This window comes from Pollachius pollachius, assembly GCF_949987615.1.
Source record: "Pollachius pollachius genome assembly, chromosome: 3".
NCBI classification, from domain to species: Eukaryota; Metazoa; Chordata; class Actinopteri; order Gadiformes; family Gadidae; genus Pollachius; species Pollachius pollachius.
In genome coordinates, this window is record NC_136936.1 from 3,691,146 (window position 1) to 3,711,145 (window position 20,000).

Here is a 20,000-nt window from a genome sequence, read left to right on the forward strand (position 1 = left end):
CCAGCACCGCATAATACTACTAATATTATTACTACTGCAGCCAGCACCACATAATGCTACCAATACTAATACTACTGCAGCCATCACACATAATTACTACTAATACTGCCACAGCACCACATAATACTACCAAAACTATCACTACTGCAGCCAGCACCACATAACACTGCCCATAATAATACTGCTGCAGCCAACACCATGTAATACTACCAATATTAATACTACTGCAGCCAGCACCACATAATACTAATAATATTAATACTACTGCAGCCAGCGGGATATAATGCTACCAATACTAATACTACTGCTGCCAGCAGGAAATAATGCTACCAATACTAACACCACTGCAGCCAGCACCACATAATACTACCATACTAATACAGCGGCAGTACCACCCACAACAATAATAATAAAACAAAGTACCAATGTCAGCACTAATACTCATACGACACCTTTCTTGTTGCAGCAACAACAACGACAATACTACCAATAATGCTACTCCTTCCCTGCTGCAGAAAGGACCACAACAAGAATAATATTAGCAATAATATGTATAACACTAAAACTACTACTTCACTGCTTCAGAAATAACAACACAACAAGAATAACACCAGCAATAATACTATCAACACTAAAATGATCAATTCTCTGCTTCAAAAGTAACCGCACAAAAATCATAATACTAGCAATAATATTATCAACACCAAAACTACCCAGCTCTGCTTGCGAAATAAGAACCACAACATGAATTATTCTCCAAATAATAGAAATAATAAGAACACTTATAATGCAACCACTTTCCTGCTGCAGCAATAACAAGCACACTGCTAGCCTGGCTGCACATGCTATCAACAGCTCTACTGCTGCTACTGCTACCAATACGTTGTGATACGGATAACGAAGCCACGCATGATGCAGGGGTTAATTCATGCAGAGTCGGCAGGTCGTGTCATTGGGACTCGGTGCTAAGCAGCCCTCACCCCCTACCCCACTCCAACGCTCGCTCACTGTGGGATTACACTCATTATCTATTATACAAGCCTGTAAACACACACACACCCATACACAAAAAGCCACCCATACACACACACAACACACACACACACAAACAGTGGCACACACACCCATACACAAACAGCCACCCATGCACACACACAAACAGTATCATTCACACACACACACACACACACACACACACACAAATTCACCGATGCACACACCCACCCACACACACAGTATCACCCCCCCCCACACACACACACACACACACACACACACACACACACACACACGCACATTCACCGATGCACACACCCACCCACACACACAGTATAACACACACCCACACACACACAAACAACCACCCACACACACACACACACACACACACACTCTGGGAGCTGTGGGAGTCTGAGCCTCACTGTGTCCCGAGGTCTGTGGCCATACTAATTGTGATCCAGGGAAACACACAGCGAGGAGACCCTGTAACGAGAGCTCTGGCCAGCTAGCGTTAAGCACAGCAGAGGCCCTTCTCTAAGGAACCACACGCTATACCACACCACTCAGAGACACTGACCATCAATTATTAAACTGATTGCAAATACAGACACAAACAAAGATCGCAATAAGTTCATTGGATCTGCTTTGAAAATGTTAAAAGTGTTAGAAGACAAGACCATGTTTAGGTGAAGTTTAGAATTTGTGTATATGGAACTGATTGCTTGCTTTGTACACTCTTGCACTCCTCTCTTGAAAAGACATCATAGTGTTCAAAATGTTTCAACTGGTCAACAGATTTTAGAAACTTAAATATTACATTACATACTTTGGAATATTAAAGTCTTGCATTCTCTATGCAGATCGTAATGTTGATTACCTAAATCATTTAAGCTATTTGGTTTAAATGTAAGCCTTACATTTTTAGATTTCACACACCTGATTAGTGCTGCAAATTAAAAATCCAATGGACTGGAATGATTTGGTCTTTGTACATTATGATCATTTTAGGGAAAATGGAAAAAAGTAGCAAGTGGATGTATTTAGTTCGCATTGAAAACAGTTTCTTAACAAATGCAAATGTTAAGCACTGATTGAGTTTCAATAATAAATTAGCATTGACTCCTGAACTGAAAGCATCCAAGAGCCTGCTTTTAAGAAACAAGTCAGCATTTGCTTGCTACTCATGATTCTCAACCGGTTATACTCATTGCTGGCAGTTGCTATGGAAACGTGTTTTCTCTCTCTCTCTCTCTCTCTCTCTCCCCCTCTCTCTCCCTCGATTTTTTTTCCTCCTCCTCCTCACTCTCCCTCCCCCCCTCCCCCTCCCTTCCCCCTCTGTTCTCTAAAACCGGGGTTTGATTGGTCGGTACAGTACAGCCTTCCTACGAATGAATCAACATTAAGGAGGCGTCAATGTGGGGACCCACACTTTACCTTCATCATCATCGCCACCACCACCACCCCTCGGGCAAAGGCTTTGTCTCTAGACACCTGTTTCAGGCGATACCAGGTGCAGGCGCTGTGTGCTAAACCCGTTTTTCCAAGGGAACATTGAAATCCCATGATCTACAGAGAGACATTGATTTGAGGCAGAGCGCAGGTGCTTTACATAACACCGCGGCAAAAAGCAGCCGTCCATACCTCCACCGCCACAACGGCCAATAGCCAATCTCCCACCGTCTTCTTTGCGATGCTCCAACCTCAAACAAATACGTCTAAATCCAATCAACGAAGGAGAAATTAAAGCACAACAAAAACAGTCTGGGGATTTAATGAATGATATGTTAATATTTTTTCCGACCAGTCACCGGACACGCCTCGGTGGGGGGCGCTTGTGGCGGAGGGGGTGCGCTGTGCGAGCGACTGAAAGAGGGCAGAAAAAAACACTTCTATCACGCAGATAAGTGGGATGTTTACAGGTTATGTAACGGGGCCGCACACATTAGGATGAACAAACATGTCAGGGGACTAGGCACAAAGCTGACGGAGTGGGCTGGAGACCGCTGGCCTGTGGATCTAGTTGCTTTTGTTTTTGGTTTCCAAGTAGTAGCCTGGATTTCTCTCTGCCTAATTCCCATAAAATAATTGCCCATTATGAAGCTGTCGAGGTTTGCGATAAAATGACCTTAGCTCATTCCCTATTGTAGTTTTTCCTTTTGCTCTTTAACGTGGGCTATTATCACCGTTGTGTGCTTTTATCGTGTGTGCATACATAACCCTTGCCATGTCATAATAATTCAATTTAAATGACTGCTTCGCACTGCTACACCTTCCTCAACACCCTATGCCTTTGACTCTAGTGTCTAGAGGTGTGTTAACCAGCGTCTCAGAACCACCTGTGACAGCGCCGTGATTTAAACCTCACCCCTGATCAGCGCAGTGCACTACGCCTCACCCCTCAGCCCCGTCTGAAGACCACCGTGGCCGATGTGGAAACGGCTGTCATCTCCAGTCCCCGGGCTGATGCACATTAAGACGCAACACCCGACCTCCACTCTACAACCAATTCCTCTTCCGCCCCCCACCGTCCACACAGGCACGCACACACACACACACAAACATCTCCCTACACACACACACACCTCCATACACGCACAAACATCTCCCTGCATGCATACACACACACACCTCCATACACGCACACACACGCACACTTCCACACATTGCACACACACAAACCTCCATACATGCACAGACAAACATCTCCCTGCATGCATACACACACACACCTCCATACACGCACACACACACACACTTCCACACATTGCACACACACAAACCTCCATACATGCACAGACAAACATCTCCCTGCATGCATACACACACACACCTCCATACACGCACACACACACACACACACTTCCACACATTGCACACACACACACACACACACACACAAACACACACACACACACACTGCCCCCAACTGTCCACGCTATCGCATATGAATCCAAACACGTAAACAGCCCGCCGTATAGTGCTGGGTGAAGCTTCCTCCCCCCCCCCCCTCATCGAGGACCAGAGCGAACTCAATAAGCAGCAGTGCACTCCAGCGGAATCTGCACTCATTCTGGCAATTTAGCACCAAGTGCCCCTCAGCAACTGCCTCAGCTGCACGCCGCAGCCCCGGGAGGGCGGGGGCGACGGGGCCCCGGGAGGGCGGGGGCGACGGGGCCCCGGGAGGGCCTGTCTCGGGCCCATCATGCCGCGCGGAGCCGGGGCCCCGTAATGAGACAGCCTTTAGGATGGGCTGGACGCAAGGCCGCTGCCACAAAAAAAAATAAAGGCGGATGTTTTGCTGCCAGCGGGGGGGCTGCGGTGGAACAGGGGAGGAGAGAGCGCTCGTGAAATGAAAAAAACACAGAAAGAGGTTGATTAGTTGCTTATTAAAGCAATTAGGCCATTCCGTGGCCGCGGATTGAGGCCGACGTAATCCTTGCGGCGGGGGGAAAAAAAGAGGTTTGTCAGCGATGAATAATTAAATTCTAGGTTGCGTTAAATAATGATAATCACGGCTAAGTTGCCCACTTTGAGGTTGTCCATTCTTGTCCAGCGGAAAACGGGGCGTGCAGGAACGGAAATCCCGGCGTTTAGCGAAAAGGTAAATTGGCACAGTATGTGACGGCAGAAATAATTAGGAAACAAGCTTCCTAATTACGCCGACGGTTAAAATATCCGTTCATGGGGCTGAAATATTTTGTCTTTCGAGCAATCACGGGCTCAGCGAGTCTGCCATTAACCGTAATTGTGTTCTTCAGATCCTTGGGTGAAGCACCAAAACATTTGCAGTGAAGGGGGGGGAAGAGCGTCACCGGCGCGATGGTGGGTCTGCAGGAGCCCATCCAGAGATGGTGAGTCACGACACACACGCTCCTGCGATGATGATGATGATGATGATGATGATGATGTAAGCCAAGCCAGCATACTTCATTATTCGCTGCTGCTGCATGATGAGATAGCCGTTTCGGCCCTCGCACAATAAAGCATATTCTGTCCCAGCAAAGGCAAAAAAAAGAAACAAAAAAAACACACACAATCACCATCCACATCTGCTAATTAACGGGGAAACAAAGGGGAGATGGAGACGGAGAGAGAGATTGAGAGAGGGATGGAGCAATAGACAGAGTGGCAGAGAGATAGAGGGAGAGAATGGGAAAGGGGGAGGGAGGAGAGGGAGGAGAGGGGTTGGGGAGCCACATTGACCACTCAGCCACAAGCTGCCAAGGACCGTACAGAGTCCGCGCCTGGCACATCCTCACAGCTCTCTCTGTGGCTCTATTCAGGAGGCAGACTCACTGGGGGGGGGGGGGGTGGATCAGGCCGGATAAGCCTGCCTGCGACTCCACCAGGGGGGGTGGATCAACAGAGGAACGAGGGGAGGAGGGGGATGTACCGCCTTGGACGAGGCCAGACAGTAGAAGAGGCACAGAGGAGCAAAAAAGCCCAACAGCATGTCGGGGTTTGGTAAAGTTGTGCGGATGACACACAGGGTGTCTGGTCACTTCGGCCGTGCCCCGTGAATGGAGCGCTGTGATGCTTAGAGACAGGGGGTCGGACAGGCGTCACACTAATTAGTATGAAGCACGTAATTATAAAGAGAGGGCGAGGCAACTTGGAGAAACTCGCCCGAGTAGGTACGATTTTGGAAGTATCCAACCGAAAATATCCCACATCCGCCCTTCAGGACTTCCTCGAAAGCCACTCCACCGAGAGCTAGCTTCAGCAAGGGAGTCTGCCCGGCCTTGGGGTAGACCCTGGTCGGTGTGCACAGGTAGCCAGGGAGGTAAGCTGACTGACAGGAAGGCAGTCCAATCGTTTCATTTGGCCTGATGAAATGATGGGCTAACGTTATTACAGGCCTATTACTGCCAGAGATACTGGGTTTTTTCTCTCTCTCTTCATCAGTCCGTTTGGTTTATTGATTACTCTCTGGATGCGAGGACATTTCAACAAATACGACAAGAAATGGCTTCTAAAATGAATTGCCTACCCTAGCTTTAAAGGGTTAATGACGTTAAATAGCTGAAATAGCCTTGGTAAGAGATACATGTACACAGCACAGCTGAGGCCCCAGCCAGCCATCCATGCAACCAGTAACCGCCAGCAGAACGATTGCTGCGCATCTATTGTGCTGAAATGCATCCTAAGGAATCCATACTGCCTTCAATCGATAAGCAATACAGCCTGAAAAAACACTATCTTCCCATTGTTCTGATCTCAAATCGATGAAAATGTACGAAAAATACAGAAATAAAACACTATCTTCCCATTGTTCTGATCTCAAATCGATGACAATGTACGAACAATACACAAATATCGGTCTATTGCAGTTTGTATCGGAAAATGCTAGAAAATAGAAACGATAATATCAATGAGAGACACTGCCTCTATTCTGGGAACAAGTTATACAACATGTTAAATATTCAATACCAATATGAAAGCGGTTGGTTCTGCATCAGTCTTCTAAACAGTAACAGAACATAATAAATCAAAGCCATTGTCATATGGATCATGGATTCTAGTTTGTCAATGCCTGTGTCTTCCCTTTTGGCTCATGAGACAGCAACGAAACCCGTTTGACATTCAATATTCCCCCCATTGTTGAAAAGAGATAAATATCTTGTTTGAACCACGGGACATTGGGCAACGTTTCACAGTCTTAGTCATCGGAATACAGCAATTTATTTTTGATGATCCGAGATTAAATGGCTGCAAATAGCCAGCTCTCTGCTCTTTGCTCTCTGCTCCTCTGCATTAGGCCTCTCAAGGCCTGGATACAATTTGCAAGCAGCAGAATTTCAAACTCCAATAATTTTGTAATTACTGAAACAAAAAGGTCCACTTCTTTCCCCCGTCCACAGAAATAAAGGACGACACTTGCTTCCATGTTTAAAAAGTGATTCCAGCTTTCAAATTTCACAGCTCACACTTTTATGACATTCCTTACATGGTCTAGCGATAATAATTAGAGTTATAATAACTAGGTCTTCCCTTAGAAAGCGAGCAGTCTCTCGGGCAAACACAGGGCTTACATGTGTTGACAAAGCCCTGTGTTTCCAACGGTTCCTTTCTTCGGGACTGGAGGGTTTTTCAGATTTGCCAAAAGTCGCTTTCGATTTGTGGTCGTATCAATAGCCACATTTGAGTCCACTCTTTCTGTATTGACTCAGCTCGGAAAACAAAATAACCTCAAAACAATACCCCCCTATTGCAACAAGCATGATGTATGAGCCCCCAGCAACCCACCCCTCCCCCCACTTAGAAATGTTTAAAGCAGGCCTCAGATTCCCCCCAATGTGAATTGCCAATTGGCTTGGCAGCCCCATGCTGCTACACAATTTCTGCTCTTCTAAATGAATGGAGACACGGTGTGAAAGAGACCGTAGGCAAGGAATCTCTCACCGGCAACAAAGACAAGCGCAGCACTTAGAACTTCACTTCATTTAGATTGAGGACTGTTAAGATAATATGTGCAGGGAACACACCGCACTGAACGCCTCCGCGCCTGGCCCCAGCTCCTGAAAGTTTGTTTTGTCGTCTTGATTCCTCTGATGTGCCTAAATAAATGAAGCCCAAACTTTATTCAATAAACATCTCAGAATAGAAAAGAGAGCTTTGTGTGAAGATCTTCTCTTCAGTTGTCAAAATTAACAACACCGTGATCAGAGATTCTAAATGCACTACTGTAACGCCAGCCTGCTCGTAATGCGATGGCTGTGGGCCATTTGCTCACAGCAAATGTCAACTGGGATCAGGGCCCAAAGCGAAACTTGCATAAATAATTTAGGATTCCACCCACATAGGAAGTGCTGATCTGAGGGCTGTCAAGCGATGTCGCGCTGGAGAGACGGTGATGCATGTTGGGGGAGGACAGTGCAAGTCTGGGTCGACCTCCATATCCCCCAGTGTTCCACACCGCAACGAACGCCGCTCAGCCGTCACAAAACCCCGCCGCCCCTCTCAGAAGGGCGGGGTTCACTCTCTGTCCTAAAGCAAACTGTCTACTGATTGGCTACCTCTCTGTGACACTTGCAACAAGCATTTTCCAGAAGAAAGAGAAACAACAATTCGCTGTCTGCAAAGTAAGGATTGAACCAAGTGCTAGGCACTAACAATCGCCAGGTTATCCCATTCCCCGTATACAACAAAGATAGCTAGGATAAGATGCTACACAATACTATGTACAATTTTAAGGTGCAAGGACGTACAACATGCAATAAGTGTGTAATGGGGGTTTGGGGGAGTGGGTGGGGTACGGGGGCTCATGCCTCTGTAGGAGGGATATCAATAATATCATAACGACATCCTCCATAGTGTTATTTTGTGTGAAACGACCCCACCAAAGCACCCCTGGAAGTGTCTGCCAAGGCTGCAAGGCACTGAAGTGTAAATATCACGTCGAGTAGCTCAACGCGTGCTGGAGTCTTCCAGGAGGGTCAAAGTTCACGGCGTTATCACTCCCTCTCTTTTGGTGGGTGCGGGAGGGCGCCGGCCTCTGTCGTTACTCTGTTAAGCACAGGGCCAACAGATGGTGCCCCAGCGCTGCCACTCCGACCTGCGGGGCCAGAGTGTTTGAAGGCGGGCTGCGGAACATGACACGACGCGACTCCCTCCCTCGCAAACGCCACGAGGGGCGAGGGACGGCGGAAAGGCGATCGCCGCGGTGATCGCACACAAACACACAATGAAAACGTCAAACAACGGAGGCGTAAAAGACGGATCTAATTGAATTAAAGTTGCATTGAGTTCAGCTCGAGTGTCTGCCGCGACCATAGGCCAGACTGAAACCCGCGTGAACAGATACCGCACGCCCGCCACGGATCAATGCAGCCCCTGGTCCGCTGCGAGGGAAGGAGCAAGGTTGCACTCTGCATCCGCTGAGACGCCCGACCGGGGCGCGGACTGTCGTCACAATCGGCCCCTACGACGAGGCTGACAGATGGCCCGGAGGCCCCTCCTTATGACACTACGAGAGCTCACACCCACACACCTCCCCGACCAATCAGAGGCTGAGCAGTAAAAATAGACGTGAGGGTAGGGCATGCCCTGGGAGGGAGAGGGTGGGTAAAGGGATGAGCACTCAGTTCCAACGGGCCACAATCTCCTGAGACAGCTCCGCGAGCACGGGCTCCAATGCCACTTCCATCAACGTTTACAACCGCCTTCACCCTGATACATTGGGTGCTGCTTGAGGGGAGACACCTGATTTATCCTGCTTACCTCTCTTTCTCACTCCCTCACCCCCCTTTTTCGATGATGCTGTCCAACTAGCATACACAACACAGTTGTCATAGATGCACAGCTTCTGTGGAAGGGGTGCCTCTCACCTCCATGCCGCACGCCACTCCGCTAAGCCTGTGCTAATTGTTTAAGCCAGTTGTGTTTTTTTGAGGCTGAGTTGGGCTTTGTTTACAAAATGGCGGTAATGGCTCTCCGCCTCCCCGCTGAGCCACAGATCTCCACGAGTCATGTGTGAAGCTGGAGGTAATTAAGTGAAAGGATAATTAACGGTTAACATTGAGGAACATATAGGCTTCTAAATACCGCGGTTCCCGTTTACCGTCCGTTTTGAATTACGTTTGGGTTGGCCTTGGTTTTGGTTTTGGCTTTTAACCGAATGTTGGTTTTAGTCTCCCATGAATGATTTGACAGAAATGAATGTTAATGTCTGCCGTTATCAACAGTTCCTCTGTTGATCCACCCCAATGGTTCTTTGTTGCTTGCTCCATCAAGTTTATTATCAACTAATTATGTCCTACATCCAACATATCCTGGTAAATGGAGATCAAGGATGGGTATATTTACACGCTAAGTTCTTAACGAATGGAGGTCAACCACAGTAGTTTTCAAAACTAACAAATGTAGCGATATATAGCAACTATTTATCCTGGAAAGGCATTAAGAGCAATCATTGATACAATTGCTGCACTATATGTATTTATAATGCATCATTACTGTGTAAAATAAATAATAAATGTATTATTCACCTTATTTTACTAAAGTTACTGACCCTATTTGCATAAATTTCCATATTTAAAACGGAACCTATATTGCTGAATGCATACTACAATATTTACATAATGCACCGACCCGACAGGCGAAAAGGTTGGAATTCCCTTTGCTCCAGCTTCACAACAAAGAGCTTCACAATAAAAGCGCCATTTATCAAACTGAATCCACTCGGCCAAAGACCCGTAATGGCAGTGTATTCACAAGGTTCAAAAGGGACGGTTGTAATAAATAAGTGAAGATTGCATATCACACATTGTTGCATATTACACATTAATCCGTAAAAAAAACAATATTTCAAAAAGGTTTATTCCTCCCCACATTCACCAGAAGGACCACGTACCCCCTGTTCCAGCAAGGACATTGCTATCTCGAGCAAACAAGCCGTCATTTCAAAACAAGAGGTTATGATGTGCTTTTCAAATGTCATCCGATTGTTCTTCTGAGCGCTGCAAACCAAATGTCAGCCGGCTGCCTGGAACCGGACTGCGAGCCGCCGCCAGGACAGCTTCCAGAACCTGCAAATCACAGGGAAACTACCTGGAGGGGACGAGGGTTAGCACAAATCTATGTTTGTTTTGGGGATTTTGGGCATGGCTGATGCTTTGAAGGGTGTGTGTGTGTGTGTGTGTGTGTGTGGGGGGGGGCCAATGTTCAAAAATGTTAAGTCCACTGTAACCACCGCAACAGCAAAAAAATTAAAACAGCCTGACTGTGGAGATAACAGCCTAACAGACTACGGGCACCCGTAGAAACGCTTCATTGAAAGTCAGAGGTTGGCAGGAGACTTCCACTGTCGCAGGCTGTTGAGAAATGATAGGTCTTTATAGGAGAGTGTGCATGTAAGATGCCACACAGAAGGCTGACCACCGCGGCAACACCGCTCCGAAACAAGAGGTGACCCGGTAGCTTCTGCCGGCTGAAACACAGGGCGGGTCCTCTTCCGTCAGCGCTGCGCTCCTCGCCTCCCCGCCCTCTCTGCCTCCTCAAGCAGAAAAGCATTCCAAGGGTTCAGCTCCGACTCGCCGCGCCCAGCAGATGGCAAACATGTCCGAATTATGAGGCAGCGTATGTAACAAGGGGTCATACATTTAAAATCTGCTCACGGAAACTTTCCAATTGGATGGTTCCGCACAACAAAGTCGAACTTGGAAGACAATCAGGCCCCTTTTTTCCCCCCCGGACAAAAGCTGAAGGAAGTAAACCCCCATCCAAACCCCACCCCCCTACGCTGGGGTCTTTTGGTGACTGTGACTGTTTGGTGAGATAGTTTGATTTCCTTCAGATGGCCCTGTCATCTACCCTGCACTCCATGGCATCTAATGCACACAAACAAGATGGGGCCACGCTGGGCTTTGTGACACATCCGGCTCGGTTTGGCCAAGAGAGGGAGGAGAGGGGACTGTAGCCATGGGGCCAATGAGTCACCCCCAGAGAATGGGCTCTTGAGGGTGAGAGAGGGTGACAGAGGAGGCCGAAGAGAGCCCGAATGAATCATTATATGCAGATCACTTCGGAATGTAGGACTACAAAAACGTACACACCTCCGATTCCAATCCGGAATGTCTGTGTATCCTGTGTTATGCTCGCTGCAGGAGGTCATGAACGTGTTGAACGGTTCTTGAGGATGAATGGTTCAGTGTTGACCCATTCTTCCACTTCCAAGGACTTTTAAGGTCTGTCATTGCAGGTGATTAACACATATTTTTGTGCGTCTAGTCGTACCGACTTCACGTCCCCGATATCTCTTCAACGTTTGAATAAACTGCTGTCGGCAAATCGATTCTCTGCGCCATCTCTGGCTGTTTAATTAAGTGAAATAACAGGACCTAAAGCACTAAATGTGGATTAACTCAATTTGGAAGCGTGTCCAAGGTTGACTTTCACACAGTATTTTAGTAAGAAACAAAGCCCTTTCAGGGTTTACAGCGTTGTTGGTTGGGCCGGGGAGTGGAAACACGGCCCTGTGTGCGGGCTTCAATACGTGGACCGCCCATGTCTTGGTCGGTCTCTGCTGCGTCTTACAAAGCAGAGCTACCCTTTGTTATCCTCACTGAAGGCGATAAAAAGGGATTATAAAAAGGTGTGCCGACGAGGTCATTTGTGTGCCTGGAAAGTAAACAAAGTACGAATATTAAGGCCTATACCTTTATGCCGGTGAATTGAACCAAACTTGTTGATGTTGTTTGGGTCTTTACGTCAACCAAGAGACAGCCTTTGGGTGAGGAATATCGAAGAGTGTGAGGATAATTATCAAATTACTTGAATACAATTCATATTTAACTGAAACTTATGGTTCTTGCAATGGCACTTGAAATGCAATTGGTCTTTTATGTATTTAGTTGAAGTGGGAGAACAATTCACTGTTAAGATCCTTTTTGAATCACAGTATTGAAAGAACACCACTTTGGTTGAAACCTATTTGTTGAATTGCAGTATGAGTTTAAACTTATTACACTTAAACGTTAATTACAATAATGTCAATTTGTGTAAAACGTTGCCTATTACCAAGGTCAATAGCCGTGGCTTTTGAACACATTCCAGCGGGCTTTGGCGTGACCGCATTAAAACTTCAGAGGAAAAGCGATCAATCCGCCTTTGAGCCCAAAGGACACTTTGAACGCTATTCAGACCCCTAATCACATTAAAAGGAAAAGAAACACAATTATAATGCGCCTCTTTGTTGGCCTTGCGCTATGATAATTCAGTTGTAATGGGTAGCCTTCAATGCAGTACCACTAGAAAAGGCACATCAGTAGCGCAACGGCTACCTTCCTAATGAGGATTCACAAATTGGAAGCATGTGGCTCAGGAGGTAGAGCGGGTTGGTACCCAGAAGGTTGCTAGTTCGATTGAGTGTCAAGCTGACCCTGAGAAAGGCACCTCACCCTAACTTCTCCTGACGAGCTAGCGGTCGCATTGCAAGGTTACACCGCCATCGGTTTGTGAATGTGTCTTTGAATGGGTGAATGTTAGGCAATATTGTACAACGCTTTGAGTGGCCACTGGTTAGAAAAGCGCTGTATAATTACAGTCCATTTACGAAGCCCCTGTGCAAGGTGAGGGTTTAGGTTAGGGACACATTACTACATCGTGATCTTACTCTACCTCAAAAGAACATACTGTACGGCCTGAGATGGATGCGTTTATGAAAGCATCTGCAAGGAGGTAACTATGGTCACTGCCGGAGACACAGGCCTGTACCCGGGGGCGTTGCACAACCCATTGTCCCTGGTCTGGGCAAAATGGTGCGTCCTCCAAGGCCTCAATAAAGAATGAAGCGCCGTGTGCATGGATGCATGAAATATGGAGACAGCGTTCCTTTACAGCGCATAAAAGATGCATGTCTTGCTGCGAGATAAAATATGCAGTCATTGTCTTTGATCAGAGAGCGGCTGGTCGATTGCGGAAAATAAAAAGTTTCCATGAGAGGGACTTGGCTTGGCTTGCGGTGTGGTGTCGAGGCCTCTTCTAGCATTGAGGGTGTCGTTCCTTTTTCACTGTGAGGAGACACACACACACACACACACACACACACAAGCGCGCGCAAGCACACAAGCACACACACACACACACACACACACACACACACACACACACACACACACACACACACGCACACACACCCTTTCCAGACTTTCCATTACGATATTGACAGGTAGATTGATAGGTTGACCGCCAGGTGGATTTGCGTAAACGTTCTCTGGCTCTATTTGGACAGAAGCCCATTAGTTTCTCAGCAGGAGGTCTGTAGCTGAACATCAGCAAGGGGGTCATCTGTGAGACAACTGGTGCATGTGGATGCCTGTGAATTCACTGGGGAAACGGGCATTTTCCAGCCTGTTTGCTGTCCGAATCGCCTGGATGTTTGGCCTAGATTGCAAACTCACCGGATCTCCATCGTACGAGAACCTACAACCATGTGTCACGACGCGAGTCGACTGACCGCAATGTGTCTCGCTCTCTCAGTGGCGTGGGTCGAGATCACAGGTGCATCGAATCGACACCGGAAGAGCGTCAGCGACCCCTCCAGGCCCCTAGAGGCCCCCCGGGTTACATTTGAGCGTACGATTAATGCTGACTCGGTCGCAATCGGTTTCAGCATTTCTTTCCCTTTTTTTTAAGAACCTATAACCACGTGTCACCACTCGAAGTCGACTGACCGCAAAAACATGGCATTACACACGCCAGGGTTTCAGAAATGTCGGAAAAAAAACAACGACGGTCCGTTGAAAGGTGCTCAGCAACAGTTCATCGCTCCAGGCAGGGATAAGAACGTTGGGAGTCCCGGCTCCTCCCCTTTGTTGACATTATGGGTTAACCCTAGCTTGCATGTCCAAGCAGTTTAGCAGGATTAAGCTTAGCCATGTGCCAGTCCTCCCCCCAGTCCTCCCACAGGATAAGCACGGGCAGCCACAATGGTTGGCATAATGTCAACAAGACGTTATTAGCCCTCGTAAAGAAAGAGGAAGGTCGTTAAAATGTCCTCGTAAGAAACACCAACCGTTCATTGTTTGCAAACGTTTAGGTGATAAAGATTACAACTAATCCCAGTGATGATGGTGAGTCTGCAGGAAGTGACCCCCCGCAGGACAGGAAGTGGTCCACTGCATGTCCCTTTGATGGCTTCACACAGGGTCATACGCATGTGTAATGCCATGTTTTCCATCTCCCAGAGGCCATGCATCTCCTTCCATCTCTCCTGGGGCCTGGATGTGTCTCATCTACTCCACATCACAAGGGGAAGAAGTCAGGAAAAACCCCAACCATTGTCTCTCTCCCCTGCCTCTCCCTCCTAATAGGCCCCTACATGAGAGGGGTTTTAGTTTCCGTCTGCGGGAGCTTTTTAAGACGATGCCACCCAAATACTACTGTCACGAGGAAGGGAATGGATTCCACTTGAACTTTAAATTAAAGATTTGTATCATTTTGTTTGGAACATGCCATAAAAAAACGTGTATGGTTGTCATCGATTCTTTTTGTTTTCCATCAGCAGTTACAACAACCATACTATTATTTTAGAAGCACTCCCGTGAGGTTTTAAATATGATTCGTCTTTTGATGTCCTGTTTATTTGGGGTAGCTAAAGGTACTGCTTGCGGGCCAAAAATAATGTTCTTTGTCAGCTGGAATTGAGTAAAAGCATCGTTTTTTTCTTCTAAGTCGGTTCTACTCCAAACTAAACAAACGATATTCATAGCAGTGCGGCAGAAAAGGCCAGCGCCCGCCTGCTTTAGCATAAAGCATTCCTGTGACTTACATCTTATTGTATAGGCAAATAGATAGCATTTAGCTTCCTGTTGTCAAGATCATAGCTGGCACCCTTCATGGCAGCAAAGAATTGCCCTTTTTTCAAACTCATAAAGTCTAGATTTCCCTCAGCTGTACATTTCTCCCAGCTGTTGTGCTCATATCCGCAGCTGCTTCAGCTATGTGAAGGATGAATATTCTTTCCAGTCACAAGGACAAAAAAACAAACAGCTATCTACCGTCGGAAACAAAGGTTAATAGGATGCCATTATGTAACGTGACTTAAAAATAGCCCATCGTTGCATTACACTTTATTTAAATCAGTGCAAGTGCAGATCTGTCGGCCCACATATTTCTTGTTAAGAGATTTCATCATTGTCTGGCATGCTGCTAAAAGCTGACATCTAATATATTAGCGTTGATATTATTATACTGTAATGTCTACTGGTTTTAACAGGAGAACGAATCAACTCAATGATTACATTCTAATGCCTCAACACCCTTTCGCGATTTGCCATGGTGTGAAATGAGTGTCATCTGCAAGAATGAGGAGATAAAACAATACGGACCGAAGCGATATTCACATTGAGAAGAATTATCTTCTCCCCAAACTCAATCCAGAGTACATTTATCAGATGATCATAACACCATTGTATGTTCCACCCTTTTTGTTATAGCTATTCCTAATTTGGACACGCTTCTATTTCTCACATGTATTATTACACACGATTTCCCCAAACAACTAACAGAATAATGATGACACACTTTACTATGTAGGCCATATTAATCAACGGCTGCAACCTCAGAAAACAAACGAGGCCACGGCCTACATAACCACCACCACCACCATGTACCTGGGTCCACCAACCCCAAGACTGGAGTCCTTTACCCATCTGTAAATCAACACAAGATACCACCCTGACATCTGGAGTGGAGCAGTGTGTTGTCAGTGCGACCTGACTACAAACACACCCAGCAATAAGCAGAGTAAGAGCAGGCCGACCTCCACCCACACTGCCGCCCCCCGGCTCTCTCCAACCCGGAGTGACTTGCAGCTTACAGAGCGATCAGCGCTACATTAAAGGCTCTCAGAGCAGCAGTGTCTAGCGCGGTATCTCTCAACAGTCAAGTAACGTAAGGCACTTCCCGAGTTCAGATGCGGTAATCACGGCTTGGCAGAAGCCCATTGGCGGACAATCAAGCAAGTGCTCCAATCATGACTGTAAAGGGTTAGAGAGCCGTGCGTCTCCGATGGCTCTACTCACCTCGGCCTACTGCCATGGACTCGGTCCTTGAGAAACTCCCATTCGCCCCCCCACTGTTCACTCGGTCCTGCCTGTAGGACAGAGTGGGTATATGAAGGGCTACATATATGGGGCGCTGATGCACATAAAGAATCAGGGGCACGTCAATCATCAGAACTAGCAAAGAAAGCTAGCTTTAACCACACTTGAATGTTAGATGATTGAATAATAGCATATGCTTTCCTGGCTGGACTGATAGTCAGTGAAAATAATTTCAAATAAAGTCTAGACAGATGAAAACACCCACAAAAGATGTGAGTTAAATTTAAGGTTGGCCATATTTCTCTGATCCTCACCATGGAAAAAAAGAGAAATATTAGATGAACAGAATGCTAGAAATTCAGTTGAGGTAGAATTCTGTATAAATCTGATACAGAATTGAAACGAAGAGGCATCAGAAATCTGTGGGAACAGTTGGATTTCTCAACTGATGTGAACTAACCCCCACAGGGCATGGTCAATCTAAACCCATTTGGTATACATGGTAGTGACATCTTTGAAACGTGACCACCCGCGGTTCCTAAAATCCATTTTTCTCACGGCGTACCACAGAGTCTGCCGATCTCGTGTCATATTCAGAAGAAACAGGCCTCAGATTCTACCCCGTAACGAGGATAGAATATCATCCGCCATGCTTTGTAAAGGGAGCAGCATGGAGTCAGACCGTATCACCGTTACTCTCTGCACAATGTGCCTAATGAGGAAACACAGGCTGAGCACAACAATGCCTTGCTGGAGACCTACATTTCACTGCTTAAATGCTCACGTGATGACTGGCAGTATGGGATGGCTGATCCATACATATCACGTTCTAACCTCAGCCAATGAAGGAAGCCTTCCCCAGCCCCATCACCCCAGCCTGGTTAGTGGAGCATACCTCCAAGCATTGAGCAAGACGCTCCTCAACAATGTTGGCAGATTGGGCTCGTTTTTTTTCGCCCAATCTGGCAACCCTGGCCAGATTGGGCGGAAAACCGAGTTCATCGTCCATGTAGACTTCAGCTATCGATCACACATGTCTATTTATGTCATTTTTATCCAAATAGCAGGTAGATTGATCCAAATTGGTGCTGCTGCACTATTCTGAACATGGTTACCAAGAGAGTTTGTGTGCCCTGGTACGGTTTTAATTTAATGCTTCACTTAATCCACGTCAATATGTATATACATGTTTTCAGATCCATAAAATGAGCCATATGATGCGCTTCAGGGTGTAGGCTAATCAGACACTTTGCAACCACAAGCTGTAGCATTAAGCTGGCAGCCCGCCAGATAACACAGCATATCCTTCCACCCAGATGAAACCCTGTCCTGTTTACCAATGGAAACCCCTTCTTCCTTCTCCTCCTCACATCGAGCTGCAGGTTGATGTAGCCCGGGGAATGGGAGGGGATTGCATCACCATGCAAGACAAGAGGCAAGAGGGCTTTTTTTTTTTCCAGTGACTTCAGTCGTTCCTCCCTCTCAGGAATACCCCAGGCCTGGTGGGGATTAAAGGCTCCTGTACAAAGACATCGCAGCACCGAGAGCTCTGTGTGACCAACCATATGCGGCACACGTATCATGTTACCCACCCTAACAGTTTTCTGAAAAGCATGTCATTTGACACCACAAATAGCTAGGCTTGGGGGGGACAACCGCTGAGTTGGTGGTGGGGGGGGGGGGGGGGGGGGGGGGGAGGGTATTAAAAGGAATTGGAACGCTATTAAAGTAAACCAGAGCCCTTAAATTAAACATTTAATAAGTAGACACTGCCATTATGGAATTGAGCCTAGCTGCCAATGAATGATGGGTGAGGAAACCGCAACAATAAAAAAAAAAAAAGCCTGTGCTGCCATTAGAGAAATGCAGAAGCAATGTCATTATCTCAGTAGTGCTGTCAAAGCACAGATGGTGTTAACAAATATCCAAGACTTCAATAAAACCCTTTATAATATCACCAAGACATAGCCTGCAAACACACACACACACACACACACACACACACACACACACACACACAAAAACGTGTTGTATATGTGCGGCGAGGGAGAAAATGAAAATATCATCTGATTGCAACATTGACTAAATTGTATGTATGTGTGGTTACATGCAACACTGTCTTGCCTCAGGCTACAATGTGTGTGTAGTGTCTGTGTATATGTATGTATGTGTATTATGTTTGTATGTGTACGTGTTTATGTGTGTGTATGTGTATGTGTACGTGTGCATGTGTCTATGAAAATATGGGGTTGTAATTAAAGCTACATGCACATCATTCCCACTCTACCTACAACACGGCCCGTACTAGCAAAAATAAAGGTTCGCCAGTAAAACTTACAATGATTCTATTATCAGCATTTATTTTGAGACGTACATTGTAAAGTAAGATCTCATTGAGGGAAAACGAAAAAGGATGTCCCGTTTGGACAAGGTAGCCTACAACAAGAACGTCGATTGCCTGCCGTAGAGACTGGGGGGTGATAACCAGTAACCACAGCGCCCATGGAATAGAGCGCACATTGAATGGGAACAAACCACAACGTTAATCCCAGTATGACCGAGAAACGGGACTGGGAACCCGGCGGTAAAGACCGAACCAGGAGCGCTTAGCGTGGCTGCAGCACCATCGGCTGCACAGGCTGCGGGGGAGAAGAGAGGGCAGGCGGGGGGATGAGCGGCACAGAGCCTGCGGTCCTGGACCAAGAGGATACCAGGACAGCGGGGATGGATGGTGCCTCCGGTCCTGGACCAGGAGCGGAGCGGGGATGGATGGTGCCTGGTCCTGATCCTGGATTAGGAGCGGACAGGATGGATGGTGCGTGCTCCTCTGAGCGGACAGCGCGGATGGATGGTGCCTGCTCCTCTGAGCGCGTTCCGGTGCAGACGCACCACCAATACACCAATCAAAGTCCATATTAAAGAAAACCTTATTGCACTTTTTTTAAAGGGGGTATTTCTTACCTGTGGAGCCCAGAAGAAGCAAAGCGAAAAAGATATCCCTTGACTGGACCATTGCAACTCACGAATACTAAACGTTAACGTTGGACCGCGTTAACGGCGTCTTCCTTCGGTCGCTCGTCGGTTCCCGGTGCAACGGATCTGGGGTTTATTCACTGGGAATTGTGCATCCTAGCCGTGTCACTGCGAAGACTGTGGTAACTGCTGTGGATTATAGCACCGACTAGCAATTGCGAAACAGTACTAGTGGAGAGCGCCAGTAGGGAACTGTTCAAAGGTTGATGGACAAGCAGCGCCTTCTTACATGCACGAATCAATGCGCATGGCGGAGTACCGGACCTGCTGTTAAATAGAGCGCAGTCTCCAGATGAATGGATGTCGTGGGGACCCCCTGGATTGTATTGGCACATAAAAGTTACTATTATATCGTGTTGTGTTGTATGTAGTTGTATGTGTGTGTATTTTAATTATATGTAGACTACTGATGTATTATGTTTC

At 46.9% G+C, this 20,000-nt stretch overlaps 1 protein-coding gene across 1 annotated transcript in view; it reads right to left on the bottom strand.

Annotated features, from left to right (window-relative positions):
• The window catches only part of ncam1b (neural cell adhesion molecule 1b), a gene marked incomplete at its 3' end in the record, with an annotated part of 75,699 nt that extends 56,067 nt beyond the window's left edge, over positions 1-19,632 (bottom strand). Inside the window, exon 1 of the mRNA XM_079733519.1 lies at positions 19,506-19,632. Within this exon, the coding sequence (XP_079589645.1) occupies positions 19,506-19,557 (52 nt within the window). The 5' untranslated portion in view covers positions 19,558-19,632. The remainder of the gene's footprint in view (positions 1-19,505) is intronic.
• Between the last annotated feature and the right edge of the window lie 368 nt (positions 19,633-20,000).